At 63.2% G+C, this 27,653-nt stretch overlaps 1 protein-coding gene across 10 annotated transcripts; it reads right to left on the bottom strand.

Moving 5' to 3' along the window:
- Positions 1-310: 310 nt before the first annotated feature.
- Positions 311-27,653, bottom strand: EHBP1L1 (EH domain binding protein 1 like 1). 10 transcript variants are annotated; one of them, XM_051964340.1, is made up of 20 exons: positions 27,192-27,636; positions 24,717-24,774; positions 24,533-24,628; positions 22,350-22,403; positions 21,731-21,909; positions 21,433-21,575; positions 21,274-21,309; positions 21,104-21,184; positions 20,745-21,009; positions 19,259-20,171; positions 17,553-17,695; positions 17,415-17,463; positions 16,282-17,055; positions 8,872-8,923; positions 8,580-8,653; positions 7,853-7,973; positions 6,188-6,287; positions 3,490-3,563; positions 1,343-1,457; positions 311-1,135 (listed from the first exon to the last, which is right to left on the bottom strand). In XM_051964340.1, exons 1-20 carry the CDS (start codon positions 27,293-27,295, stop codon positions 475-477), a joined length of 4,092 nt encoding a protein of 1,363 aa, XP_051820300.1. In that variant the 5' UTR covers positions 27,296-27,636; the 3' UTR covers positions 311-474. The 10 variants fall into 10 exon arrangements, 8 of the variants coding, with proteins under 8 accessions (XP_051820300.1, XP_051820298.1, XP_051820299.1 ...); XM_051964338.1 differs by having other exon boundaries at positions 7,853-7,976; positions 27,192-27,635; XM_051964339.1 differs by having other exon boundaries at positions 7,853-7,976; positions 20,745-21,006; positions 27,192-27,635.

Genomic DNA, 27,653 nt, shown 5'->3' with positions numbered 1-27,653 from the left:
ACCAGAGGAGCAGGAGCTGTTCAGAGCTGGAAGAAGCCAGTCTTCGCCCCTTGGTTTTGCACGGGAGGAAGCGGCCCGGGAGGCTCCCTGTGCTGGGTCACACAGGCCCCCTCTCTCCCCTCCCCCAGACTCAGCAGCCCGACCTCCTTTCCAGACGGGGTGGGGGCACTCGGCTCCTCCAAGGACGGCTGTATCGGGCACCCCCCAGCCTGGCCCCCACCTTGGCCCCTCCTCCCCTCTCCTAACCCACGGATCCCTGCGCCCTGCCCCCGTGTGGGGGGAGGGGAGAAAGACAGGCCGGAGTCCTGGCTCCCAGTCAGAATTTATTGAGGTCAAACTGCTGGCCAGGGTGGTGCGGTCTGAGGGGGAGGTTCTGCCCCTCCCCCCCAGTAACAAGAGGGGCTAACCCAGTCTTTGCTCGGCCAGGGGAGGGCCCGGAGTCATCGCCCGCTGCCCCCGCCCCCTCCCCCTCGCTTAGCGAAGGGCCCAGAGGTCTCGGGGGATCCCTCCGCAATCGCACACCCACCCACCCCTCCCCCCCCGCGGGGCCCAGAGCCCACGCGCACACACAGACAGACACACAGACACGCGCACACACTGCAATAAATACGGCCCGGCGGGCTGGGGGAGGCTGGGCCGGCCCACCGCTAGGGGCCCCCACGCCCCGCAGCGCCGCAAACCAGGCCCACGGCGGCCTCTGGTGGCCACACGCTGAAAGGCACGAGCGGGGCGGGGACGAAGGAGAGCGGATGCTGGGGGGCGGGGAGGCTGGGGGGCGGGGCTCCCAGCCAGGCAGGGAAACCCCCTGGCGCAGGTCCGGGGCCTCCTGGCCCATCCCGCCCGCCGGCAAGGGATCCCCGGGACGCCCAGCGTGACCCTCGGCCCCCACCCAGCCCGAATGGGAGCGGTCCCCCGAAGAGACTGGCCGGGGATCCGCGGCCCGCCCGGCCCGGCTCGGCTTCGCTCGGCTCGGTTCTGCCCGGCCCGGCTCAGCTCAGCAGGCAGCGCTCCCGGCGGCTCAGCTGGCGACTCAGCTTCCGACGCCGCTGCTCCAGACCCCGCTCCAGGCGCTCGTCCTCCTCCAGGGCTCTGGGAAAAGAAGGGGCAGCGTCCGGCCGGGCCAAGAGCCAGGGTTCTGGGGGGAAGGGTTAAGGGGGTCTCGGGACACTGGAGGACCGAGAGGCAGGCTGGAGGAAGCCCCTGACCCCTCCCCCACAGACTAGCATGGGAGGGGCATCACCCTCCTGCACCCCGCCCCCCCCCCCCCCCCCCAGTGCACAAAGCAGTCCCACAGCAATGGCGCCCTCCCCGGGGGATGGCCCCGCACGTAGGGAGCACTCACGTCCTCTCCCGGTTATCCAAGTCCCGCACCAGCTCATCCCGCTGGTTCACCAAGGACACCAGCTCCTCCAGCAAGAGCTGCTCCCGGTGCTGCTGGGCTTCCGTTTTCATCCAGTCTGGGGAAGGCAGCAGAGGAGCGGGTGAGCAGCCTGGCTGCGGCCGGGGGCTTCTCGGGACCTGACCGCGTGTCTGGGCCTTGGCTCCCGGGCCTTGTCCGGCTCCTCCTTTCAAATCATACCCACTAAAGGCTTACTCTGCCCAAGGGACCCCCCCCCAACCAGTCTCTGCCCTTAGTGCTGACTAGTGTCCAGCCATGAAGTAGCACAAGGTGGGCTGCAAGGAGAGGCCTGAAAAAGGGACATAGTCACAGACACAGACACAAAGGACAATCCAAGATAGACTGAATAGAAGGCACCTGAGAAAGGGACACAGTCACAGACATAGACACAAGGATAATAATCCAAGATAGACTGAATAGGAGGGACCTGAGAAAGGGACATAGTCACAGACACAGACACAGACACAAAGGATAATCCAAGATAGACTGAATAGAAGGCACCTGAGAAAGGGACATAGACACAGACATAGACACAAGGATAATAATCCAAGATAGACTGAATAGAAGGCACCTGAGAAAGAGACATAGTCACAGACACAGAAATAAGGATAATACAAGGTAGGTTGTGCCTTCCCAAGGCCTTTGCCCTGAGGGGAGAGGGAGAAAGGAGACAGGGATGAGAAGGACAGGATTTGTTTTCCAGGCAGAAATGAGGAAGGAGTGGCTACTAAACTTGGAGGATGGCCAGGGCACTACAGGGAGACAGGAGATCACTGGCTGTGTTCATCTGAATCCATGTTTCCAACTATCATGTTTATGCAAATGCTTCAGATTTGTTTGTCCATCCCAGGCTGAGACAGGTGGGGGCACAGTGCCCAGAGTGCTGGGTTGGGCTCAGAAAGACCCAGAGCAAAATCTGGCCTCAAACACTTCTTCTCTGTGTAACTCATCACTCGACTTTTCTTTGCTTCAGTTTCCCCATATGTTAAATGGGTATAATAACAGCACTTACCTCCCAGGCTTACGCTAAGGAACATGAGACAACAATTTTAAAGCATTTGGCACATAGTAGGTGCTTAATGCTTATTTACTCTCAACAGGCCTCCAGGATTGCATCTCCAACTGAATGTCCTGATTCCCATAGTCCTCCCAAGGGTCACCCAGGCTCTTCACCCTCTCTCACCCCACCCCAGGACCCCATCAGTTGTAGGTCCTGTCATTTCTACCTCGTATGCACACCCCCTCCCCTCCTCATCACCTCATGCCCGGGACTGTTGCAACAGCTGCTGGGAGGCCGCCTGCCTCCCGGCCATCCTCCAGTCAACCATCAAGAACCTCCACAGACCTGACCCTTCACTGCCCTCATCAGTAGACTTCTGTGACTCCCTAGGGCCCCAGAGAGGCCCTCCCTTTGTCTTTTTACACCCTCCACATCCTGCTCCCTGTCTCCTTACCAGCCCTCTAGCTCCTTACACCCTAGCCCATATTCTTTGACATGGTGGCCATGGCCTCTTGGGCGTTCTTTGAACTTGACTCTTCATCTCCCAACTCCGGGCATTTTCTCTGCAGTGCCCCCTGTCAGGAATTCCCTCCCTTTTCCTCTCTGCTTCCGGCTTAGTTCCCAGTTAAAAATCCCAGCCTTTCCCGGCCTCCCTCGTCCTTTTCCTTCTGTAGGTAACCCCCACTTTACCCTATCGGTCTATCTTTGTTTATTCATTGTTTGCTTGTAGACTGGAAGCTCCTTCCCCAGAGATTAGCACAAGGCTGGCACATAGTAGGAGCTTTAAAAAATGTCCCTTGACTTACTGGGAACCGGCCAAGCGGACCCATTTAGCTGGAGTTGGAGCGGAACCAATTAAGACTGAAGTGTAGGTCACAGCCAAATTGTGGTGTGCCTTGGGCACTGGGCTTTGTGCCAGGGGCAAGAGGGAGCCACTGAAGGTTTCTGAGCAGGAGAGTACCACGCTCAAGCTCAGGCCTTTGAGAGTGCATTTTGGCAGCTGCCCAGAAGGTACATGGGATGGGGCGGCATGAGAGGCAGCTTAGGTGAGCCCAAGGCCATCCCCCATTTCCCCGGCCGACCCCGGTACCTTCAATAGCCATCATGGCTCTCAGTTCTCTACTCAGGAGCTGGAAGCGTCTCTCCAGGTCTTGTTCTTCTATCCTGCAGCAGGAAGCAAGTGGCAATCAGTTCCCTGGGGGCTTGCCCAGTACTGGAGATTTGAGGTCCCCAGCCTCCCGTTGGGAGGAGTGCCCCAGAGGCCAGCTGGCTGACCTACTATGTGCCCAGGACAAGGCAATTGGGCGTCTTTCACAAGGTCTGAAACTTCAGCGCATCAGAGCGACTGCTTTGGAGTTTCCTGAGACCTACTGGCTGCATCCATCCATTTATCTATCCTTTCTTTCTATCTATCTATCTATCTTCTTCCTTCCTTCTTTCTCTTTCTTTCTTTCTTTCTTTCTTCCTTCCTTCCTCCCTTTCTCAATCGGGGTTAAGTGACTTGCCCAGGGTCACACAGCCAGGAAGTGTTAGGTGTCCGAGATCAAATTTGAACTCAGGCCCTCCTGAGCTGGTGCTCTATCCACTGCGCCCCCTAGCTGCCCCTGCTGGCTGCATAATGCAAGACAAGTCGCTCCTTTCTCGCAAGGCGGGGACAGCGCCTGAGGTCCCCGATCCAGCCTCAAGGGCTGCCTTAACCCGAGGCGCCAGGACTACTGCGGAGGGCCCTGTGGAGCGCCGCGTGGTCACTGCAGACACCCCTGCGCGTGCGTGCGCACCAAGAAGCCCCTCCTCTTAATAAAGCTTCTCAGCCAATGGGAATGCTGCACCCGGCAAGCCCCTCCCCAATCCCAGGGGAGGCTGCCTGCCCGGGGTCACAGCCAGATGCCTCCGCTGTGGAGACCCTCTCTCCTCGCCCCCGGTGGAGACAGGAGCAGCCCCCGGCATCCAATGGGATAAACCGAGGCGGATCTCTGCAGACAATTCGGACACCACGAGGGGCCGCCAGGTGGCGCTGCAGGAGATGGAATACCGCAGTTCCCCTGTGGGTGGCCCCGGGCCAGTCCCCTCCGGGCTCTGAGTCCGGTCTTCCAGCCTTTCATTAGCTTTGTCTCGTAACCCGACGGCAGAAAGCACCTCATTTCCCTTCTGCCTGGAGCGGAGGCTCCCTGAGGGCAGGATTGCCTGTCGGGTGCCTGGCTCCCCGGAGGGCCGGGGGCTGGGCCTGGGATTCACCCATAGTGGGAGCTCCCCTCACGGTGCAGGTCTCACCTCCTCCAATCTTACATAGGAACTGCTACCAGGTGTCAGAGGCGGGACTTGAACCCAGGTATTCTTGGATAAAGGGGAAGATGAAGGGAATAAGCATTTATAGAATGCCTACTACATACCAGACTGTGCTGGGAATAAGCATCTATATAATGCCTACTGTATACTAGGCTCTGTGCTAAGTGCTTTACAAATATTACCTCACTTAGTTCTCACAACCTGGAAAGGAAGTGCTATAATTAGTCCCACTTTGTTGTTGTTCAGTTATTTCAGTCATGCCTGATCCCATTTTGCTGATGAGGAAAACTGAGGCCAACAGAGGTTAAGTGACTTTCCCGGACTCACACAGCTTAGAAGTGTCTGAACCTGGATTTGAACTCAAGACTTCCTGGTGCCCTCCATTGCCACCCCATTTCCTCTAGGCTCAGAGACCAGTTCTCTGTCTCCTCTAGTAGCAGGCCTGGCCCATAGAATCCCCCCACTGCTCCTAGATGCAGTCATTCTCTACCCTTCCCCCCACTCAGTGTTCTCTCAAACACTTACAGGCAGCTTCTGGTCACCCACCATCACCAGCACCACTTCCCTTCTCCAGGTGAGAAAGGCCCAGTCCCTTCAAACTCACTAGTAAGGACTTGAGGGCCTCCCCCATCCCGACTCCCCTCTTAGTCAATCCTCCTTTCCTCCTTCCTTCCTTCCTTCTTTCCTTGCTTTCTCTCTCTTTCTTGCTTTCTTCTTTCTTTTTTCTTTTCTCCTTCCTTTTTTCTTTCTTTCCTCCTTCCTTCTTTTTCTTTCTTCCCTTTTTTCCTTCTTTCCTCCCCTTCTTTCTCTTCCTTTCTTCCTTCCTCCCTCCCTCCCTCCCCCTCCCATTCTTCCTTCCTTTCTTCTTTCTTTGTTTTTCTTTCTCCCTCCTCTCTCCTTGCCTCCTCCTTTTTTCATTCCTTTCTTCTTTCCTCCTCCTCTCTTTCTTCCTTCCTTCCTACCTTTTTTCTTTCTTCTTTCTTCCTTCTTTCTTTTTCTCTTTTTCTTCCTTCTTTCTTCCTTTCTTTTTCTTTCTCCCTTGCTTCCTCCCTCCCTCCCTCCTTGCCTCCTTCTTTCTTCCTTCCCTCCTTCTTTCCTTCCCCTCTCTCTTTCTCTCTTCCTTCCTCCCTCCCTCCTTGCCTCCTTTCTGTCTTTCTCTCTCCCTTCCTTCCTCTCTCCTTCCTTGCCTCCTCCTTCTTTCTTCCTTCCTTCTTTCTTTCCTCCTCCTCTCTCTTTCTTCCTTCCTTCCTGCCTTCTTCCCTCCCTCCCTCTCCTCCTTTCTTTCTTTCCTTCCTTCTTTTCTTTATCATTTTTCTCGGGACCGAGCATGTTGAGTCAGTCAGGTCGCTTGATGTGCAAGGGGACCATCGTCTGCCTGGGTCCCCAGGACAGATCCAGCACACAGTAGGTGCTCTCAAAGACTCTGATGGTGAAGGGAAGGATCTGTCCCAGAGATGGGGAACCTGATGAGGACTGCTCCCTCCCCCCAGGGATGGGCTCACAGGAGCTGGAGCTGGTCCTGCCTCCGGATCAGGGCGTTCTTCTTATTGACCAGCGTGAACCACTCCTGGATCAGCACCTCCTCCTGCAGCTTGTTGGCACCTGGAAGGGAACGGGGCTTGTGGGACAGCTCAAGGAGCAGAGGCTCCCTCAGCTGAAAGCCACCTGGGGGCAGGGCGAGGGGTGGGGAGGAGAAGAGCCTTTCCCTTGACCCTGCCCAGTAAGTGCCCTGCCCTTGATAGCGACTCTGGGAAGGTACAGACGGCCTGGGTGGTCCCACCTCCGCGCTTTGCTGGCACGTGCTACCGTTCCTCCTAGCATGGATGCTCTCCCTCCCCTGGCTCTTCTATCAAGGTTCCCGCCATTCCTTTAAAAGCCCAATTCAAAGCCTCCTCCAGGAAGCCTTCCCAGATTCCCTCAGCTACCAAAACCCTGAGAATGCTACAAGACTCGGTTATACCGCGCCTGAGCCAGCTTGGACTTGGAGACGATTGCTAAATTTTTAGCGTGAGCATTTGCAAGTGGAAACTTGGCAAAAACTACAAATCTGGGCTTGATTTTACCTTTTTCAAAAACTTCTACACTTAAGAAAATGTTCATAAAGTGGATTAAACTCTCTCCGTGGTCATTTTATTTCTTTTTAACGCACACTGCTTTAGGAATCGGGTGCGGAGAGAAAAAGCAAAGCAAAAGGGAAAAACCACGAGAGAGATTAAAAAAAAAAAAACCAGAAAAAAATGGAGGTAGCAGGGGATGGTTTCCATTCAGCCTCCTTGGTTCTCTCAGGTGCAGAGGGCATTTTCTGTCCAGAGTTTATGGGATCGCTTTGGATCCCTGAGCGTTGAGAACCGAGACTTTCGTAGTGATGTCACACACTCTAAGCATGTTAAACTCACAAGTGTATCGTGTGTACATTTTATCTTAGTGAAAGGAGCTGCTCGTTAAACATGGATCAGAAAGCCCTGATGATGGCCATCTAATAATGTAAGCTCCTTGAGGAGAGAAACTGTAACTTTTGGAACTCTGTCTCTCCTAGAACCTGCTCCCAGAGAACATGACATTTTGGAGAAGAATATTACACCGGAGCGAGGCCTCTGCACACAGTAGGTGCTTAAGAATCATTCATTGTATAACGTTTGAATGAATCCAGGAAGGAGGAGACAAACCCGCCTAGGATGGCAGGTCTAGGAATCTAGTCCTGGTATTCCACTGTCGGGCACTAGAGGGCAGCACGGGGGACAAGTCAGAAGCAAAGCCGCCTCTGGGAGAGAAGAGCTCAGACTAGTTTAGAGCCCAGAATAAGAGATGCTGGAAACCCAAAAAGGCTGGAACCAAGAACACACACACACCGGATAGTCTAGAACCTGAATTCTAGAGCTGGGGGAGGAATTCCGAATCTAGAACAAGGGATGTGAGAGCCAGGATGGGGCTTGCAACAGAGAACACAGGTTGAATAGTTTAGAACCTCAAATATCGGGGCACGGGGGGAGACTTGGAACAGAGAACACACATCCGATAGTCTAGAACCCCGAATGTCAGAGCCGAGGGGGACTCTGAATCTAGAAGGAAGAACATCAGATCTGGGAGTGGGCCGTGGGTCTCCTTAACCTCCCTTTGGGGACACAGGAGCCCGTGAGGCTCCTCTCGAGGGGCGGTCCGGCCGGTACCTGTCTCCATGAGGCTCCGCAGCTGCGTCTCCACCTGGGCCGCCCGCCCATCGATCTGTCTCTGCTCCTGTTCCAAGGCCTGAAGCTCGGCGCACACGTACTGGCTTGTGTCCTGGAAACGCTGCTGAGGGGGGAGAGGAGGGCTTTCAGTCTGAGGGGGCCGCTCCTGCCCTCTGCAGAGCCCTGCTCCCAGTGCTCTGCCCCCCCCCCGTCCCTCCCCGAGGCCAAAGCCCAGCCCCTGGACCACTGGCGCCTCTGGAGAGCAGCCAGGCCTGGAGCTGAGCCTTCGTGGGTGGGAGGGAACTTCACATGCAGGTCTCAGCTCCTTCCCTCAGCTATCCAGAGCATCGAGAGCGGGGAGGCAGGACCTGAACTCATGGCTTCCTGAAGACCTGTGGTTTCTCTTTCTTTTGCTTCTCTATCTCTGTCTCTTGCTTCTCTCTTTCTGTCTCTTGATGACTCTGTCTCTGTCTCTGTTTTCCCTCTTCCTCTTACTTCTGTCTCTCTTCGTCCGTCTCTCTCTCTCTGTCTCTCTCTCTCTCTCTCTTCGTCTCTATCTCTCTGTGTCTCTGTCTCTTTCTCTCTCTTTCTCCTCCACTCGCTGCCTCTCAACCATGGCTTCCCTTGGATACAACAGCCCCCCCCTCCCCTCCGAGCCAGGATTTGGGGTGGGGGCCCAGCTTCCCCCCCCACGCCCCTGCCCTCCCCCTGCCCCAGCCCTCCTCACCATCCCAGGCTCCTCACTGGGACTGACGCTGGAACTGGAACTTGGCAGAGACTCCTCGGCAGGAAGGTTCGCATCTGCAAACAGAGGTCACGCTGAATGCCCAGATGTCCCGGGGCTGGAGGGAGCCCCCAGGAGGCCAGGAGGGGACTTTATCTCCCCAAGTGGGGGTCCCTGAAGCTCATCTGCGTGACAGGATGGCTGAGACCGATCCCGGGGAGAGGAGTCTGGGCCTGGCGTGCTGCCTCCTCCCCCACTTCTCCCCCTTCCCTGGAGCCGGGAGCCGTGGGCTTACCAGTGGGCTTCTGGCTGGCGGAGACTGAGGCAGGATCTGGAGCCGGGGTCTCCTGTGGAGAAGGAAGTGGGTCTGGTGAGAGGCAGAGGATGGGGTCCCTGGATCTGGGGGTGACAAAGGTCCTAAGGGGTCCTCTACGCTGACCCCCCCATTTTACAGGCGAGGCTCAGAGAAAGGGAGGCCATGGGGGCAGATAGCTCCAGAGCCAACATTGTCATTCCCATTTACAGAAGAGACCACTGAGGCAGACAAACGACAGGCACACTCAGGCCAGACGGGCAGTGAGTTAAAAGAGCCCATGCTGGGGAACTCTGTACCATCCCTCTCACAAGGTGCTTATGGGAAGAAAATCCCTTTTCCCTCCAGACTTGCCTGACAGGTGTGGTTATCTTTGGGAAGGGGGAGGCGGCGGGGGCTGGGATGGGAAAGGGGCCTCCGGGTGCAGGGACGCACCCAATTATTCTGTCACTTGCCCTCCACCTCCCAGGAAGTCTCTGTCTCCAGCCTGGAGGGAGGGAGCAGAGTCCTGGAGGACGAGGGCCGGGTCCCAGTCCGGACTTGGGGATGCTCTGGGTCCCTTCTCTGGGCTGGCGCTCGCTGCCTTCCTGGCTTTTCCTTCCCTGGGATCTCGCTAATAAAGCCCCCGGGGAGCCGTGACCCGGTCTGATCTCCTGGGCTCCCCCTGCCCTCACCCACGCCCTCCGGGCTGACCTCTGACCTTCCGGGCAGGGAGGCTGGCTCCCCCCACCCTGCATAGGAGCTGCATGTCAGAGGAAAATCCAATGCTAGACTTGGGGGGCCACAAAGGCCACAACTGGGGAAACCGAGCCCAGGAAGGAGGCGAGATTTGGGGGGAGGAAACCGGCTCCAGTTCGGCCCTCGAGGGTGGCCTGGGCCAGCCTAGCATGTCACAGGTAACTCTTGGGCCGGGATGTCAGAGCTGGGAGGGACCTCCGAGCACAGACTCTCAGAGTGAAGAGACACGAGAGCAGCTGCTCTAAGCCCTTTACAGGCGGGGAAACTGAGGCTCAGAAGGAGCAGGTGCCCTGCTAAGGTCCCATGGTGCCCGAGGGGGACACCAAGCTGGGTGCCCCTTCCCAGCCTTCTCCTGGCCTGGGGCTCGCTTCCTCCGCCGGATTTCTCCACCGCCTCCTCTCTCCCACCTGGCCCTCAGCCCGGAGGCTCCAGCCTCCCACTGGAGGTTCCTAGAACAGGCCCTCTGTGGGGCGCTGGCCGGGCTGAGCTTGTCTCGGCTCGGGGCGGCCCTTCTGCTTCCCAGGAGCCCCCCTCCCTCTCTCTAGGCCCCTCTGGAGACTCTCACCAAGCACAGAGCAAGAGTGGTGGGGGTCTCCTGCGAGAGCCGGGGCCCTCCCTGTGCCAGGCCGGGCTGGCACCAGAGGGGGGGAGCCGCTGGCTCTCCATGCTCTCAGTGCCCTCCCACTCCCACGGGACGTCCAGTCCGTGAGCCCCCAGAGCCCGGCTCCCCTGCTGCTGAGGGCATGGCGGAGCTCTCAGAGCTTTGGGGCAGAGAACACCGATGGGAGTTCTTGCTTTGTCCCGGTCCCTGGGGTCCCCGGGCCGGCCGTGGCCTGGGGGAGGCCATTTAACGCCGGAGCCTCTCTGACAATGGGGCCTTGACACAATAGCCTGGGCTCCCCGGCCCTTCCTTTGTGTGTTAGAGCCGGGCCTTGAGCCCGGAAGGCCGGACCCGCAGAGGGGACCCTTGGCCCACAGAACAGGGAGGAGCTGCCGGGCTCTGGGAGCCGCTGGGGCTCAGAGGGAAGCGGCAACAGGAGCGGTTAAGGGGGAAGCACCCGACGCACGGGGGGCCGAGTGCCATCATCAAGGAGGGCAGCCAGGGCCCCAGGTGACCCGGTCCGACCTCCTGGGCTCCCCCTGCCCTCACCCACACCTCCGGGCTGACCTCAGGTCAGGGACAGGCTGGCAGGGTCAGGGGCACCTTCCCCGCGGGATGGAGATTGGCCCCGAGGAGCCGTGGGAAACTGCCTCTCAGGCAGGCGCGAGGCGGGAGAGCAAGGGAGGGGCTGGCAGGAAAGCGGTGGGGCTGGCCCGGGGCTGCTTCTCTGCAAAATGGGGAGTGGGGGGATCCCAGAGGCCCCTCCTGGGCCGAGACATCGCAGTCCAGGCTCTGCTCTAGCCACATTCCACGTTCCGCGTCCTTTCCTGCTCTGACCTTCCAGGTCTCTGTCCTGTGATGGAGCCCTTCTGGGCCGGCGTCCCGTGCTCTAAGGGTCTGTGATTCCATCAAAGAGAAGGATGCGGGGGCCCAGAGGCAGACACGCCGAGCATCCTGGGACTGGGCAGGGGGGCAGAAGCAAAGTGCGAGAGCAGAACCTCTGGGAGGAAGCCCCGGAGCCGGGGAGGCAGGGGACCAGGAGAGACGGAACTGAAGGTGTGGGGCCGGATGGGCCAAAAACGCCCCCCTCTTACGGACGGGGAACCCACGGCTCCTGCCGGGCTCGGTCTGGCCCGGGGTCACCCGGCAAGTGGCTCAGGCGGCGTTTGGGGCCCGCCGCGCTGGGAGCCGTGCCGGCCGCGCCCCCCCAGCCCTTCGGCCACCCCCACCAGGCAGGCAGCAGGTGGGGGGCCGTCGGCAGGACTGGGACTCAGGTGGACCCGGGTCAGGTCCCGCCTCTGACACACCCTGGCCGTGGCTGTGTCTGTGTCTCTCTGTCTCTGTCTCTGTCTCCTCTTATTATGAAGCGCAAAGGAGAGAATACAAAATGCGACATAGATCACGTGCACAGACATGTGCTCCCCAAGGTACGTACGCCCGAGGTCCCGCCGCTGCATTACAGCGCGTCACGTGATACCGTACGTGACATGCACCGGACGTTACCCTGTGACCGAGCGCGTATTAGAGCCTCCGGTATAAAACAATTTATTTCTGACCCTCTCACGCGCAGGAGGCACAAAGGGCTAAGTCACCTCCGGGAGACTTCTCAGCCCGGCCCTCCCGGGAAGGCCCAGCAGCCAGCGCGGGCCGCTCTCCGTCCCAGGGGGCCCAGCGGCTCTCTCACAGCCAGCCCCAGACAGAGGCCGAGGGAGTCCAGGCCCAGCTCCGCCCCGTGGGCGCCAGAGCCGCCATCTCTGGGTCCCCTCTCTAGACTAAAAGCCTCCTCTGCAATTCCTCCTGCGAATCTCTCAAAACAACCTCGACGCCCTCCAGCCTCTCTCTCAGATCTCTCTCAGCCGGCCTCCGGGGCTCCCCACTGCACGATTTCTCCAGGGGTCTGCAAAGCCCACTCCCAGCCAGCCCCACCCGGCCCTCCAGCCTGACCTGAGTCCTCCCCACTGTCCCCCACGCTAGGCCCCCCCAACACCATTCACATCTCGCCTCCAGCCTAAATTGTCAGACACCGCGCTCAATTGTCAGAGTCCAACTCAAAGCTCGCCCCCTTCAGGAAGCCCTCCCCATTGCCTCTGTCTTGGTCTTGATCCCATGGGTTTCTGGGGCCCAGGGCCCCCCCGGGCCGAGCTCGGAGCCGGACTGTGCTTGGCCTGGGGGCGGCCGGGGGCTCCCCACAATGTGCCCAGGATTGGGGGGGGAGGGGGCACCCTGGCCGGGCTTTCCCTCTTGGTCCGGGCTCGCGGCGGATTCGGGAAAGGAGAAGTGAGACTCGGGGAGTTCCCAATTCCTCTTGACCTCCCAGGTCTTCCCCTCGCTCAGGTGACTTCCCACCCCGCCCTCTTCCCGGCCTGGGCCCTGGGGGGCAGCGGGACCTGCGGGGCCTGAGCTGGGCCGAGGCCGGCGGGAGGGGCTCCCAGCTTGTTCGGGGCTCGGAGGGCGGGGGCCAAGGACGCCGGCGGGGCGGGAGGGAACGGCCGGGAGGACTAACCACTGAAGAGCTCGGGGAAGCACCAGAGCCCCCTGGAAGTAAAGCGAGCGGCGGCGTGGGGAGAGAGCGACAATGATGGGGACCGGCTGGGGACAAGGGAGAAGGGGGAGATCGGGGGGACGCCCCTCCCTTCCACGCACAGCTGGGTGCTTCGGGGACCTGGTGGGGGCCCCCCGAGCTCAACCTGGGGTCGGCACCAATTTTAAGGGACGGAAATGGGCCACACACGGGGTCAAAGAGCCCACCTTCCGGGGTGGGGGAGGGGAGGGGGGGACTGAGGGAATCTGGAGCTCCCGAGTTACAAGAACCAGGTTTTTCCCTTCCCCGAAAAGAGATTTTAAAGAGCCTCGTGTTGTGTGTCTGAGACAAAAACCAGCCTCATCCATACAGCAGCCTTGCCAGTCGTGAGTGACTGGGAAAGCTCCTTCTCCTCCTTGGGTCTCAGTTTCCTCATCTGCAAAACGGGACCATTCAGTGGGGTTCAACTCTCGGCGGGCCCCCAGCTCATTTGACAGGTGAGGAAACTGAGGCAATCAGGGTCAAGGCACTTGCCCAGAGTCACGCGGCCGGGTTTGACCCAGGGCCCCGCAGCGGTCCCTACACAACAAGGGCTTGGCCCCTGTCCCAGCCACGTTCAGCTGCCAGCTCCTCTGACACTCCCGGAGGCACTCGCAGGGTCCCACCTTTGCCCCCTCCCTTCCTGCTCCTGAGAACGCTCCCTCCCCCGTGCCCCACTTTGTTTCCCCCTCCAAGCTCCCTACGTTGATTACATAAAACCGGCCCGGGCTGGCGAAGGGGCTGCGAGCTTGGCGAGGGACCAGGCCCCGGACCTGGCACAGAAACAGGAGATGGGTGGAGGGCACCAGGGGCAGAGGGCAGCAGGAAAGGGGCCCTGGGCCCGGGTGCTCCCTGACCCTGGGAAATGAGCCGAGGGCTGCGCCCCAACTTGTGCCACTCGGCCAGCCTGCTGTGGGAGGGGGCTCCCCAGATACTGGGGCGGGGCCCTCTGCCCCCCCACCCCCCCAGCCAATTTTCATTCACTGGGAAATTCCCACTTGCCTCAGAGTTGCCCATTTAGCTCCCCGCCGCCCACCCTGCCCTTCCTTCCTCTGCCCCAGAGGACCCGAGTCTGGGCCGCCTCCCAGCTCCTCCCAGCTCCTCCCAATACCCACAGAGCGGTCCTCCCCCCGGCTGGCTCCGGGGCCGTCTGGCTCCCCACCCCCCTGGGTGACCGCGGCCCGAGGGCTCCCAGCGTGGGAAAGCTCAGGGCAGCAAGGCCCGGGAGCGGCAGAGAGCGGAGGGGACCTTGCAGCCCAGCCTGAAACAAGTTAAAGAGAAAAAGCCAGCGGGCGGACGTTACTGACTTCAGTCAGAGCTGGGGGGGCGGGGAGGGGCTAGAACAGGCTTAGAACAGGGCCCGGAACAGAGGGGCTCGACAAATGACAGCAGAGCCGTAGAGCAGCGAGTGTCAGAGGCCGGGGGGCTCAGAACACAAGATGGAGCTGGAAGGGCCTTAGGACACAGAAAGCCGGATCGGAGCAGAGAACATGGAACTCAGAGCCGGAGGGGCCTTAGAACGTGGGATGTCGGAGCTGGAAGGTCTTAGAACATAAAACGCCAGCGCTGTTGTCCAAGCGGGGTCATGCGGGCCAGAGAGGCGCGCTCATGCGCTCAAAGTCACCGCTCCGACCTTCTCCGTTCCTAGCCCCTCTCCCTGTGAATGTTCCCTGTTCTAAGATGGCTGGGGGGGGGGGGAGCTGTCAATCACTTGCACAGAAGCACCCATAAGCCCTCCCAGGCACTGAGCTAATTTCTCAGGACACAAAAAGAGGCAAAGCCCTCAAGGAGCTTGCAAGGGGCGACTGCTCACCAGGGGGCGCTCCCCGGGCCTTGCTCTGGGTCCCTAAGGGAAGCCCCCTCCCAGAACCTCTGCCCTGGCGAGAAGAGTCTCCCGGGCCCTGCAGCCGGCCAATGGCAGCCAGCACACCCGCCGGGCCGGGCCAACCGCCTGCCTCAGTTACCTCCGGGGTCACCAGGCCTGGGTTACCTGCCATCTAGGGGAGGGGAAAGGGAGGGAGGAAAATCTGGAAGCCAGGGTTTTGCAAGCTGCTCGTACACAATTTGGAAAAGCAAAAAGCTAAACAAACTCCCAAAAAGGAGTGACAGCGTTGAGAGAAAGGGGGGCGCTGGATAGGGGCGCCCTGGGGCCCGACGGCCTAGTGGTCTCCGATCACAGGGCGCCCTCCTCCTTCCAAGGCAGCTTGTTCCACTTAAATTGTTCCGGAGTTTCCAGCCCCACAGCCTAAACCTGCCTAAACCTGCTCCTGCGGCCTCCGGAGCCTCCTCCCTCGCGGGGCCTCCAGCCTCTGCTCCCGGGACCCCTTCGCCTCGGCCTCCTCCGGAGGCTCTTTGACTCTGCCCGAGCCGCCTCCCCGGGACCCTCCGGACGCGCGAAGGCAAGGGCAGAGCTGAGGCGGCTCCTCCCCGTCCGGGACACTCATCCCCCCGATTCCTCGGGGCCGCAGCCAGGTCTGGGCTTCCGCACCCCTGGGGACTCGGGCTGACCTCCGGGCCCCAGAAGCCTGGGAACGTCGGCCGGAAGCCCCCCGGGGCCGGCTCTTGCCTCATCTAGGCCCCGCTCCGGGTCTGCAGGGACTGAGCCAGAAGGGCTGGCTTTGGGCCGAGGCCCTGAGGGTCTCACTTCCTGAAGGCCCTCGGGAAAACCTCCTGGGACACAGCTTCTCCCGGGATATTTCCGGAGGGACCCTCTGGCAGATGGAGGCGGGGCGGGCAGCAAGCCATTTTACAGCTGGAGAAACTGAGACCCCAGGGAAAGTGGCCACTTAACCCTCTCTAGTCTTGCCAAAAAAAAGCAGCAGCTGGAGCGCAGACCCAGTCCCAGTGGCCCAGAACCGGGGCCCCCCACGACGCCCCCAGCAGTGGCCATGTGGTCTCGCCTTGAATACCCCTAGGACGGGGAGCTCACTCCAGCCCCGGCTCGGCCCTCGGAGGGATTTTGTGCCCCAGTTCTGGCCTCTGGGAGCAAATAGAGCCCGAGCGGCCCCGCGTCCTCTCCCAGATAAATTCATCTCCAGCTCCTTCTCTCACTCTGCAAACGACAGGGACGCCGCCCTTCCCCCTCCCGTGGACCCTCATCCGTGGGTGTCCGGTCCTGCAGGCCCGGCCCTGGCCCTGGTCACTTCCTGGGGGCCGCGGACCCACACGGGGCCTGCCCTCCCCGGCTCGGCTCTCAGCAGACGGCCCCCCACAGGCGTCTCCTTCCCATCCCCCCGCATCAGGCGAGTGCGAAGAGCCCCCACAGGCAGCCCCCCCCCATCGGCCACGTGCAGCCCGCCCCTGACAGGAAGTGAAGGATTGTGGGAAGATGAGCTGACTCAAGAAGTCTGAGAAACCAGAGGTGGGAGCCCGAGGGTCCCCCCCGCGCCACGGACACACGGCGGCACATCCGGGGGAGAGGGATCCGTCCAGACGCTGACGGAGGCCCCTGAGGTACCGCGGCCGCCGCCCCCCGCCCGGCGACCGGACTCACCGAGGGCCCGGCGGCCGCGGACTCGGCGTCGTCCACAGAGAGCGAGGAGCTGCTCCGGAGCCGCGAGCGCCTCTTCTTCAGCAGGTCGGCGTCCCGGACGTGGGAGAAGGACCCGTGGGCCCGGGGAGGGGGGATGGGCCCCATGCCAGCCTCCCCGTTCAGCGAGGGCCGCCTGAGCCTGACGGCGGCGGCCCCGGTCCCGTTCAGCAGCCCGTCGGCCGGGGACGGCGTCCTGGTCCTGACCGCGGGGCCCTCGGCCCGGGCTCTGGCCTCCTCGGAGCTGCCGGCCTCCGGGCCGCCGACCTCCTTCTTCCCGGCGTCCCTCGGGGCCCCCGGGGCGCCCTTCCTGGTGTCCCCGTTGGCCTCCTGCCCTGGGCTCTTTGGGGCCGCTCCGGCCGTGGGGCCCTCGTCGGGGAGTCCGGCCCTGCCGGCCTCCTCCTTGGGCTGCCTCCCGGCCGCCTTGGCGGGATCCTTGGAGGGGCCCGGGTTGGCGGGGGCGACCCCCACCACGTCCCCGCCGCGCTCGCGCAGACGCTGGGCCAGGTGGCCGGAGCCCAGGGCCGCGGGCAGCTCGGGCTCGGGGCCGCCCACCCTGTAGGTGCTGGCCCGGCCGCCGCCCTCCACCTGCACCAGCTGCAGCTCCTGGCCCGTGCAGAAGGCCCGGATCTGGCACAGGTAGGTCATGACGATCAGCTTGTCCGGCACGGCCAGGAGCACCATGTCCGCAGGGTCCAGCAGCCGCGAGACGCCCAGGGCCGCGAAGCCGTCGAACGCCTGGGGGCAGAGGACATGGGCAGGGCATGGGGCAGAGGGCAGAGGGCATGGGGCAGAGGGCAGAGGGCATGGGCAGGGTGCAGGCCAGGCCACACCCCTGTGACCACACATGGGCTCCCCCCAAAACCACCCGGGGGGTTCTGGGGCCTCCGTGCGGACACGCAGGGCGCTGGGGAGCGGCCGGGGGTCCATCTGCACCGAGGAGGGCCGAGCTGCTCCAATGCCCTCTTCTTACAGGAGAAAATGAGACTGGGAAGCCAAGGGACTTGTCCACAGTCACCGTGGGAGCGAGGGGCCGAGGAGGGAGTTGAATCCAGGTCTCTGCCCCATAACCCGGACCACCGCCCCCTCCCACTCACCTGCTTGTTGTTCTGCTTGATGTCCTGGGGGTCCAGGGCAGCAAAGTCACTGTGGGCCCAGAGCAGGGTCAGAGAGGGGGGAGGCCCCGGCTGCCCCTCACCCGCGTCCCTCCCGCCGCCCCCGGGCCCGGCCCTCACATCTTGTCCGGGTGGAAGTAGTGCAGGAGGGCGCAGAAAGCCAGCCCGTTGCGCCAGGACGTGGTGAAGTTGGTGACCCGGACCCCGGGGTAAGCCGCCGTGACCTCCTGGCACCACTCCAGCAGGGACTGGCTGGAGCTGACCTGGGGGGGATGGGGGGAGGCGCTGACCCTGGCTGGAGCCCAGCAGGGCGCCCTCCACACCCCTCCCCCCGGCCCCGGGCCCCACAAAGGGGCCGGACCCTCCGCCTGGAGGCCGTGGGGCCGCTGGGCCACGTGGGGCCTCGGGGAAGCTCCCCAAGAGCCAGACCCCCCCCCGACAGCCCGCACCCAGAGCCGCCCCTCCCGTGCCATGCTGGGCCACGCGGGGGAGGGGCCGGGCCCGCTCACAGGACAAGCTCGGGCACCCCCCATGCACGAGTCATTCTCTCCGGTTAGCGCGGCCCGGCCCCACAGCCTGACCTTGGGAGGTTAGTGAACAAGCAGCAGGCCGGGCTCGGGGGACACTGTCCCTACCTTGGTGCCCAGGGGAGGCTCCGGGCCTCCCCCCCAGCCCTGAGACCTCCTGTCTTCTTCAGGCCCCTCTTGGCTGGGGGCTGTTGGTGTAGAGAAGGCAGGAGAGCCCCGGGCCTCCCCCTCCTCCTGCACCGAGGCGGGGGCCTCCCGGGGGAGGCTGGCGGCCAGGGCCTCGGGGTCTTCCCCAGCCGCCCCCCCTGCGGGGGCTGGGCGTGGCTCCCGGATGGACCCCTCAGCTGCTGGCTCTGCTTCTGACCCCTCCCCCAAACCCAAGAGTGCGCACCCGGTCTCTTCTCCCGCTGACGGCTCCTTTCCAGGCAGCCACACCCTAGCCTCCGTCTCTGTCCTCAATCCCTCAGCCTCCTCAGCCTCCAGTATCACAGCCTCCACCTCCTCGGTCCCCCATCCCTCAGTCTCTACCCCCTCAGCCTCCAGTCCCTCAGCCTCCATCTCCTCAGTCTCCACCATTGCAGCCTCCCTCTCCTCGGTCCCCATCCCCCCAGCTTCTCTAGCCTCAGTCCTCACTCCTTCAGCTGCCGTCCCTGCAGGCTCCAACCCCCTGAATTCTGCCTCCCCAGTCCCCGACAGCCCGGATGCCGAGGCCTGCGAGCCCCTCTCCCCGGTCCCCGGCGCTCCAGTGCCTCTCCCCTCGGGCCCCCGGGTACCAGGCGCCAGGGCCACAGCCTCGGCCTCCCTGGCCCCCGGCCTCTCGGCCTCCGTCTCTCCGTTCCCCGCCCCCCCGCTGACCGACGGCTCGGGTAGCTCCTCCGCCCCCCTCGCCCCGAGAGCCCCTTTCCCAGTTCCCGGCTCTTCCCTCTCTAATGTTCCGGCCTCGGTTCTCTTGGTCCCACCGGCCTTGTCCTCGGTCCCCAAGGCTCCGGCCTCCCCGGTCTGCAGCATCCCAGGTGCCCCAGCGTCTGTTCCTGTGGCTTCAGTGCCTGTGCCCTTGGCCCCCAGCCCCCCAGCTTCTGCCTCCTCAGCCCCCAGGACTCCCAGTGCGGGCCCCGCTCTCTCAAGTGGCTGAATCTCAGATCCTGTCCCTTTAGGTTCCAAAACCCCGGCTTCTTTCTCCTCCACCCCCGAGGTCTCGGCCCCCGGCCCCCTGTTGCCCACTGTCCCCCCGGTCCCAGGCCCCGCGGCCCTAAGCCCCCCTGTCTCAGGCCCTGTTCTCGGCGCCCTCCCGGCTCCTACCTCCTGGCTGTCCCTCCGCGTCCCGGAGCCCGCCTCCTCAGCCGCTGCTGGCCCGGCCCCGGCCCCACGCTCCCAGCTGTCCCTGCTCCCTGGATGGGCGCCCCTCTTGCTCACCTGGGCCATGGTGCCTTCGGCTCCCGTGGGAGGGACCCCCAGGGCCCCTGTCCCCTCTTGGCCCCTCTCCTCTGCTCTCCCACCGTCCTCCTGTCCTGAAGCTCTTTCAGCTACGCCCCCGGGAGCTCCCGCCTCAGCCCCCGGCCCAGTGCCATGGACCGGCCTGGGGGCCTGCGGGCTCTCACTGGCCTGGGCTGGAGGACACGGGCCTGGCCCCCGGGGCTCCTCCGGGCCGGGCTCCTGGGCCCCGGGCTTCTCTGTGGGCTCCTCTGCCCCCCTAGCCTCCGGCCCCCTAATTTCCTGGCTCGCGGCTGTCTCCGGGGGGGCCCGGTCAGTGGCTGCCGCCAACTGGGCTTCCGTCTGGGCCCAGGCCCGCGGCCCCCTCGCGGCCTCCTGCCTGGCGTCTGGCCCCCTGGCGGCCCGCTTCTCCCCGGCCCTGGCGCCTTGGCCCTGCCCCTCCCCTCCTCCTCGCCCCCTGTGCCGGGGCTCCGGGCTCCCCCGCCCGCCTCCGTCGCCGTCCCGGGCCCTCGGGCCCGGCGGGGCGGGCGCTCCTTCCTCTCCTCGCCCTCCTCCTCGCCCCTCCCGGGAAGCGTCCCTGGCTTTGCCGCTGCCCTGCTCTCTCTCTCCTGCTCCCAGCTCTAGCTGATGGGCTCCCCCCGCTCCGGGGCCCGCCTGCTCCCCTGGGGGGCCCCCTGGGGCTTCCTCCTGGTGCGGAAGGGCTGGGTGCAGGGGGGCGGTGGCCACTCTCCTGAGCCGGGGGGCGGGGACGGGGGAATCCTCAAGGGGTCGCCACGGGGACCTGGGGAGACAGGGGAGCAAAGATTCAGGGCGTGGAGGGAGGGAGGGAGGGGGCGGCTCCTTCCCCCCTCCCCCGCCCCACTCTTTGGGCCCAGAACTTCCCACTTGAAACTGGTTGAGACACAGGAGGAAGCAGGGAGGGGCCGTGGAGGAGGGGCCTCGAGGTGCCTGGAGAGGGGCCCGGGCCAAAGCCCAGCTAAGAGGGAAGTGATCTGGAGAGAGCGTTTCCTGGAAGGGGGAGCACGGCAAGGGCGGGCTGGAGGAGCCCAGGGGGAGCACAGCAAGGAAACAAGCTGGAGGAGCCTGGGGCGGGGGGAGCACGGCAAGGGGCGGGCTGGAGGAGCCCAGGGGGAGCACAGTAAGGAAACAAGCTGGAGGAGCCTGGGGGGTTGAGGGGGAGAGCATGGAAAGGAGGGGGGAGGAGGGGGGGAGGGCCCTCGGTTGTCAGCTGGCCTTGGGGTCCGTGCCAGCTCCCAGAGGGTGGGGGTTTAGGAGCCAGGAGTCTCGGGACAACATGTGCCCTTCCACCCCGCGCCCCTTCTCCGAGGCAGACTGCCTCCTCTTGGGCCCTCACCTCATCTCCGGCACGGGTCCCTGGAGCGGCTGGGCCTCGGTGCCCATCCTGCCCCCGGCCGCTTCCGCCTCCTCCCTGGGCTGGCCCCCCGGGCTCGGCGGGCCGCGATGCCCCCTGCCCCCCTGGCCCCGGGAAGCCCTGAGAGGGGGCGCGGGGGCAGAGGCAGGGGCACTTACAGGGGCTGCTCCGGGCTCCTTAACGCCGCCCTCCTCCAGCGGAGCCTGGGCCGGCTGGGCCGGGGCAGCGGGCTGGGCAGAGGCCGCTGCTGGCAGAGGAAGGGACGGGGTGAGGGGGCGCTCGGCCCCCTCCCCTCCGCCCCCCAGTCACCCACACGCGGGCGGGCCGGCCCCCGGCCTCACCTCCCTTCTTGGAAACGGCCCCGGAGCCAGGCCTGCCTCCTTCCTCCTCCTCGCGCACAGTGTCCAGCTCCCGGGACGGATCTGGGGGCGGCGGGGGCAGGGTTAGAGCGGCTCAGCAGGCCCCCCCACGCAGATCGCCCCCCACCCGGGAGGGAGACCCGAGGCCGTACCTGGGAAATGCCCCAACCTCGGGGCCGCGGCCGGACCTAGAGAGGGAGAGGAAAGACCCAGAGAGGTCGCAGAGCAGAGACCAGAGACAGCCAGAAAGGGGGGGTCCGCCTGAGGGGCAGGAGCGGGCGCGGGGGCTGCGGGAGGCCCAAGGAGCCCACCTGGCTGGCCAGGCCTGGCCCGGGCCTCGGGGGCCCCCTGGCCCGCGGCGTCCTCTTCGTCGCTCTCAGCGAAGTCCTCCAGGTTGCCCACGTCGCTGGGCTTGACGCTCATTAAGCTGGCCAGGCTCTGCATGTCGTCGTCCCTGGGGGCGAGAGCCGGGTCAGGGGGGCCCGGGAGCCCCCCAGGGCCCTCAGCCCCCCCGGAACAGAAGCACCCGGGCCGCCGGGCCCGCGCACGAGGGGACTCAGGTGTCCTGGCGGAAGTGGCCGGGGCGTCGGCCCCACCGGGAGCACTCACGTGGCTCGGCCCTCCCTGACCAGGACGCCCAGCAGGGTCAGGCTCAGCTCCGCGTTCAGCACTTTCACCGACTTGGGCTTCAGCTTCAACCGAAGGGGCGCCTGGGACTGCGCGGGCCCCGCGTAGCGGGCCAGGTCCACGTCCGCCGTGGCCAGCACCTTGCGCTGCCCCTTGGACTCCTGGGAGAGAAGGGACGGGAAGTCAGAGACGGGGGCCGGCGGCGAGAGCCCCCCTCATCTCCTCCGTCAAAGGGCCCCAAGACCGCCCGGGGCCCCCGGCCCCGCCCCCACACGTGACGGACACCCCGGGAGAGAGCCAGAAATCACGGCGAAGCTGGAAAGAGGCTCTGGGTTCGAGGCTCAGCCGTGTGAAGCGGAGGGGGAGACGAATACTCCCGGAGCGCCCCTGGGGCTCTGGGGATCGGGGGCGGCCTCTCGTGTCCCGAGCCTCAGTTTCCCTCTCTGACAAATGTGGGGCCTGCCCTCAGCCCCTGAGCTGTGCCTAGTGGCCGAGCAGAACGGGGGCTCCCTGAGGGGAAGGAGCCCCGGCCCCCCCCCCGGGGGCAGGGAATCTGGCGACCGCCCCCTAAACCAACGAAACGCCCGGGGCTGTCCCTCACATTCTCAATGATGAACGTCCATTCCTTGGCCTCGTACTGCTCCACGTGGGGGTCCTGCGGGGGTCAGGAGCAAGAGTGAGACCCCAAGAGCAGGGGGAGGAGGGGGAGGGGAGCGGGAGGAAGTCGGGCTGAGGGTCCAGGGAACCCACAGTCCCCGTCCCAGGCCTCGGGGGGCCTCAGGCACCCGAACTCTGCAGCCCTCTCAGAGCCTCCGTTTCCCTTCTCCCAGTGGGACAAGAATCCTGCCTCGTTCCCCCACTGCCAGGGTGCCCTCGGAGGGAGCGTGACCACGGTCAAGAGCACAAGTGGGTGAGAGAGAGGAGGATGGAGGCCGGGGGGGCTTTCCGGCCTCGCCAGTCCGTTACTGTCTGTCTGCCAGGGCCACGCCCCATGGAGCTCCTCAGCTTGAAACCTAGAGGAACTTCCATGGGGCTCAATGACCAGTGTCCATTCTGGGACCTCCGATGGGACCCACTGGCCTCCCCGGTGCAGAGGGGGCGACTACGGGCACGTACTAGTTCAGAGACTCACATAAGGGCACCGGGGTCATCCCTTGGCTGTGTCTATATGTCTCTATGTAACATACATATACATGCAGAGTTAGAAGACAAGAGTTGGATCAAATGAGAGATGAACAAATTGAAAGTAACAAAACTAGTGAACTGATCAACAAAAGCAACGGTTGGTTTTATGAAAAAAAATCACAAAAGAAAATATAAAAAAGAAAACAAAATAAAAAATAAAAAATAAACCTTTGGTTAATTTGATTAGAAAAAGCAAAGAAGAAAATCAAATTGGAAGCATCAAAAATGAAAAGGGTGAATTCATCAATGAAGAAGAAATTAAAGTGATCGTTAGGAGCTCTTTTGCCCAACCGAGGGCTAATAAATCTGACAATCGAATCGGAATGGACGATGTTTTATTTAACATGTATGGGTCATCCTGCCATGGGGCGGGGGGGGGGGGCGCCATTGTCAATGCTGAAAAATTCCCCGTGCGCAGATCTTGTAAATAAAAAGCTATAATAAAAATTTAAAAAAAAAAAACTATTTTAAATGGAAAAAAAAATGGATGATGTTTACAAAACTATGAATTGCCCAGATTAACAGAAGAGGAAATAAAATACTTAAATAGGAGATAAAGAGTTGTGGGCTGCGGGGTGGATGACAAGAGGAAATGATGGTAAACAAAAGGAATCATGGAAGTGGGAGAGTGGAAGGGCCTCGGGTTCCCATTCTGGCTCAAGCGTCCCGAGGGGTGTGATCCTGGCTTTAGAACTGTGCCTCAGTGTCCCTTTCTGTCAAATGAGGATAATAACTCCCATCCAACTTAACCCCGGGATTGTCGGGAGGTAATTAATTGCTTTAGAAGCCATAAAACCTTAGAGCGATGACCATGATCGTGGTTGTCATTGTCACTCAAAGGATTTGGAAAATTTGTGGGGACGGTCACTGCTTTCCAGCTGAGGAGAAGCAGAGGCTCAGTGGGCAGCTGGAGCCGGGAAGACCTGGATTCTAATCCTGTCCCTGACAGGGGAGGGGCCTCCGGATCTCTCTAAAACTGAAGGGTGAAGACTTGGGGCGGCAAATGAAACCAGATTTAAGTGCTTAGCACAGTTCCTGGCACGCAGCAGGAACTGAATGGAGAGAGAGACACACAGAGACAGAGACAGAGAGACAGACAGAGACAGAGACAAAGAGAGACAGAGAGACAGAGACAGAGACAAAGAGAGACAGAAAGACAGAGACAGAGACAGAGATAGAAGGAGAGACAGAAACAGAAAGAGAAATAGAGTGAGAGAGAGATGGATGGATGGATGAATAAATAGATAAAGAAAGCAAGCATTTAGGACATTTAATAAGTCCTTTTGCCCTGCTTCCCTTTCCTTCTCCCTCCCTTTCTCTTTCTTTTTTTCCTTCCCTCCCTCCCTTTGTCTTTCCCTCTCTTTCTCCTTTTCCTCCTCCCTCTCTCCCTTTCTTCCTCCACGGGTGCAGGGAATTTCCTGCCCTGCAGACATCAGGGGTCTGAGATCCCCCCGAGAACCAGGGTTCTCTTTCCCCGGCGCTCCCGTGGGCGAGCTGGCTCTGCCTTGTCAGAGCTCCGGGCCCTGCACACAGTGGGTGCTTCCCTCGGGGAGCTCCATCAGTGCCATGGGGCCGGTGGGCACAGGGCCGGGGGCTCACCCGATACAGGGTCACGGAGATATCCACATTCTCCGGCACCATCCACACCACCATGCCCCGGTAAGGGTTCTGGATCCCGGGCTGCCAGCTGTGGGCCTGTGGAAAGATTTCTCAGCCCCAGAGCAGCCCCCGTGCTCTCCATCTCCCCCCAAAGCCCGACAGAAGTGGGGGGTCCTGGACGTACCTTGGAGCAGATGCGCCGGTTCCTCCGGGTCCACACGACCACCAGCTTGTCCGGCTGCCTGGGGGGGGGGCAGAGAGAAGGGGAGCACTCGGTGGGACGGCCCAGCCTCCTCTGCTCGCCCTCCAGCCCCCCCCCCACCTCTGACCCATGGGAGGGGAGGATCAGGCAGCAGCTCCCTTATCTCGGGGCACAGTTGTAGGGTGGAGACTCGGGGCAGGGTGGAGCATGGGGCAATAGGGCAAAGGGTGGAAGGGAGCGAGCCGGGGACGGCCGGGACGAGCGGCCTGAGGGACGCCCATTGTCGGCCGCCACGGCCTCAGGAAGGGCCCCCTGGGACCGGCCCTTCTCCCTGTGCTCAGCTCCGGGCCAGACCCCCCAGGGCACAGCAAGGCCGGCCTGGAAGGGGGGGTTATGGGGAGAAGGGAAAGGAACTCTCTGCCCCCCCGCACCCATGTGCCAGACTTGGTGCCCAGGAGACCGGGTTTGGCCAGGACACAGTCGGCTCCTGCGGCCTTTCCGGGCTGGGTGGGGCAAAAATACACGTGAAGGATTCAGTAAAGATGGCGAGGGCAGCACAGCCTGAGCAAGGACCTGGCGGTGGGAATCTGAGCTGGGGGCGGGGCAGCGATGGAGGCAGAGCGGGGAGGGTTCCAGAGTGGAGCAGAGTAAAATCGAGAACCCCCCCCAATCTTTGCGGGATCCGGCCTCTCAAAGGGAAGCAGCTTCTGCGGGGGCGGCTCAGAGGGCCGGGGCATCCCCCCAGGAGGGGCACACGCACAGGGGCTGCCGCTCTCCGCCTTTGGGGCTCCCCCGGCCCCCACGGGGAGGACGCGGGCTGCTCAGAGAGCAACAGCAGGGCCCAAAGCCGGGCAGCTCCGGAGCCTCGGGCCAGGGAGAAGCCCCTGCCCTCCCCGTTTGTCGGCCGGGGCTCGGCGCCTTCTGCCTCCTCCGCTGCCCGGAGCTCGGGGAGGCGGGGGCCACGGTTCCAGCCTCAGAGGCTCCAGGGTGACAGGGACGCCTCCTGAGTCAGTCCTCCAGACTAATCCCCGCCAGGGCTCTGCCCAGCCCCCGGGCTCCCCTGTCTCTGCCCTTGGCCCGCTCAGCATCTTCCCACCATGCTCCCGGCATCCCTGCCCCAGTGATTAGCCCTCTGACAGAGGAGACTGAGGCTCAGAGAAGAAATGACTCAGCCAGCTGCAGCCACTGCCCGGTGGGGATGGGGGCCCCTCCCAGTGCCCCCACACCCCCAGTGCCTCCCATAGCCCCCAGTGCCCCCCACCCCCAGTGCCCCCACACCCCCAGTGCCCCCACACCCCCCAGGCCCCGGGGCTGGGAGGCTAATTTTAGCCCCGGTTGAGGCAGGATGGGCCCAGGGTGGCAGCTGGGCCCTAATCCTGGCTCCCGGGGAAGCTGACACCGCCGCCTCGGGTATATTTAGGCTATGACGAGGGGACGAGAAGCAGCTGGGTGGGACCGGCTGCCAGGAGCCACCTGGCCCTGCTTTGGGCTGGGTCACCCAGACCACAGGGCGAGCGGCCCGTCAGAGATGGCACCGGGGAGCCAGGGGCAGGCCGGGGCCTGCTGAGGGAGCCCTGCCCCTGCCCCGCCAGCTCCCGGCCCTCCTCTGCTCGCTCTCCTTTCCCCGGGCCTTGCTGCTGGCTCTGGGCCCCCGGGCCCTTTCCCCTTCTGCTCCCCCTCTCCCTGAGATTCCAGGCTCTTCCCCCCCCTCCTCCCCCCCTCCTCCCCGAACTTCCTCCAGGCCCCTTTAAGTCTCCTCCTTCCCTCGCCAGTCTCAGTTTCCCCTTTTAAGGAGAAATCTCTCAGCCTCGTGGCTCCCTGCCCTGCCAGGCATCTTTGCCCTGTCTCTGCCCCTTTCCTCCCCGGGGGAGAGCTGGGACGTCAGCTGCCCGGCCCTTCCTCTGACCTTCTCCCTGCCCCCCACCCCACCCCCTTCCGCCCAGACCCCCCAGGGTCCCCACTCCTGCTCCCCTGCCCCACCCCGAGAGATCCTCCTTCCCACCCAAGGAAAGGGCTGGACTTCGTGGTCAGAGGCACAGGAAGGGGGAGGGGGTTGGGGGGCTGGGCCAGGGAGAGAAGTGGGGTCTAGCTCTGGCAGGTCTGGAGGTCTCGCCCCCCCCTTCTGAGGAGCCAGAGCAGCTGCCCCACTTCCTCCCCTGCCCCCCCAAAGGCAGCGGGACCCGCTGGATTGAGGAGCTCTATGGGCCCCCACAGAGACCCCCTTCAAATGTCTCCTTCCTCAGTCTACCTCCTGTGGTGGGAGCCCTTTCCCGGGAGGATCCGAGCCAGACTGAGACCCGGGGGCTTCTCCTGTCAGGCAGAGGAATGGGAGAAGCCCCCCCCCAGGGGAGCCCGTGGGGGCTGAGCAGGGCCGGGCACAGGGAGGGGGCAGTGCCATCCTGGCAGGGGGCACAGTGCGTGGGGTCCCCCCCCCCCCGCGGGCCGGCTCTCACTCACCATTTCTTGGTGCACTCCACCACCAGCTCCTGATAACACGCCACGAAATGGAACTTGGCGGCGCGTTTCCCCACGCGCTGGAGCCGCTTCCACACCGAGGTCATGGCCTCCCCTCGCCTGGGCCCCCTCCCCTCAGACGCGGCGGCCGGCAGCCCCTACCGGAGCTCGGGGCTCCATCCCGGGTACCGGGGCTGGGCTGGGGGGGGTCGCTCACCGCCCCTCACCCCTCGGGGCCGGCGTCTCAAAGTCCGGGGCCCGACACCCGCGGCTCCCGGTCCGGAGCGTCCCCCGGGGTCCGGTCCAGTCCCGGCCCGGCCCGGCCCGTCCCGTCCAGGCTAGTGTTGGGCAGCGAGGACTCAGTCTCGGACCCGGGCTCTGCCGGGACCCAAGTTTGGGAGCGCCGGGCTGAGCTGGGGGCGCGCGCCCGAGGAGCTGAGGGACACTCGCAGCGAGCGGACTGGG

This window comes from Antechinus flavipes, chromosome 6 (genome assembly GCF_016432865.1).
Source record: "Antechinus flavipes isolate AdamAnt ecotype Samford, QLD, Australia chromosome 6, AdamAnt_v2, whole genome shotgun sequence".
In the NCBI taxonomy this organism is placed as follows: Eukaryota; Metazoa; Chordata; class Mammalia; order Dasyuromorphia; family Dasyuridae; genus Antechinus; species Antechinus flavipes.
The sequence above is the reverse complement of the archived record's forward strand: the minus strand, read 5'-3'. Positions and strand labels throughout refer to the sequence as shown.

Excerpts from the sequence above, each read along its gene's own strand:
- EHBP1L1 (XM_051964338.1), bottom strand. The coding sequence starts at position 27,295 with ATGACCTCGGTGTGGAAGCGGCTCCAGCGCGTGGGGAAACGCGCCGCC. Across the intron at positions 24,629-24,716 it reads ACCGGCGCATCTGCTCCAAG|GCCCACAGCTGGCAGCCCGG; the intron begins GTACGTCCAGGA and ends ATCTTTCCACAG. Across the intron at positions 3,564-6,187 it reads CAGGACCAGCTCCAGCTCCT|GATAGAAGAACAAGACCTGG; the intron begins GTGAGCCCATCC and ends TTCCTGCTGCAG.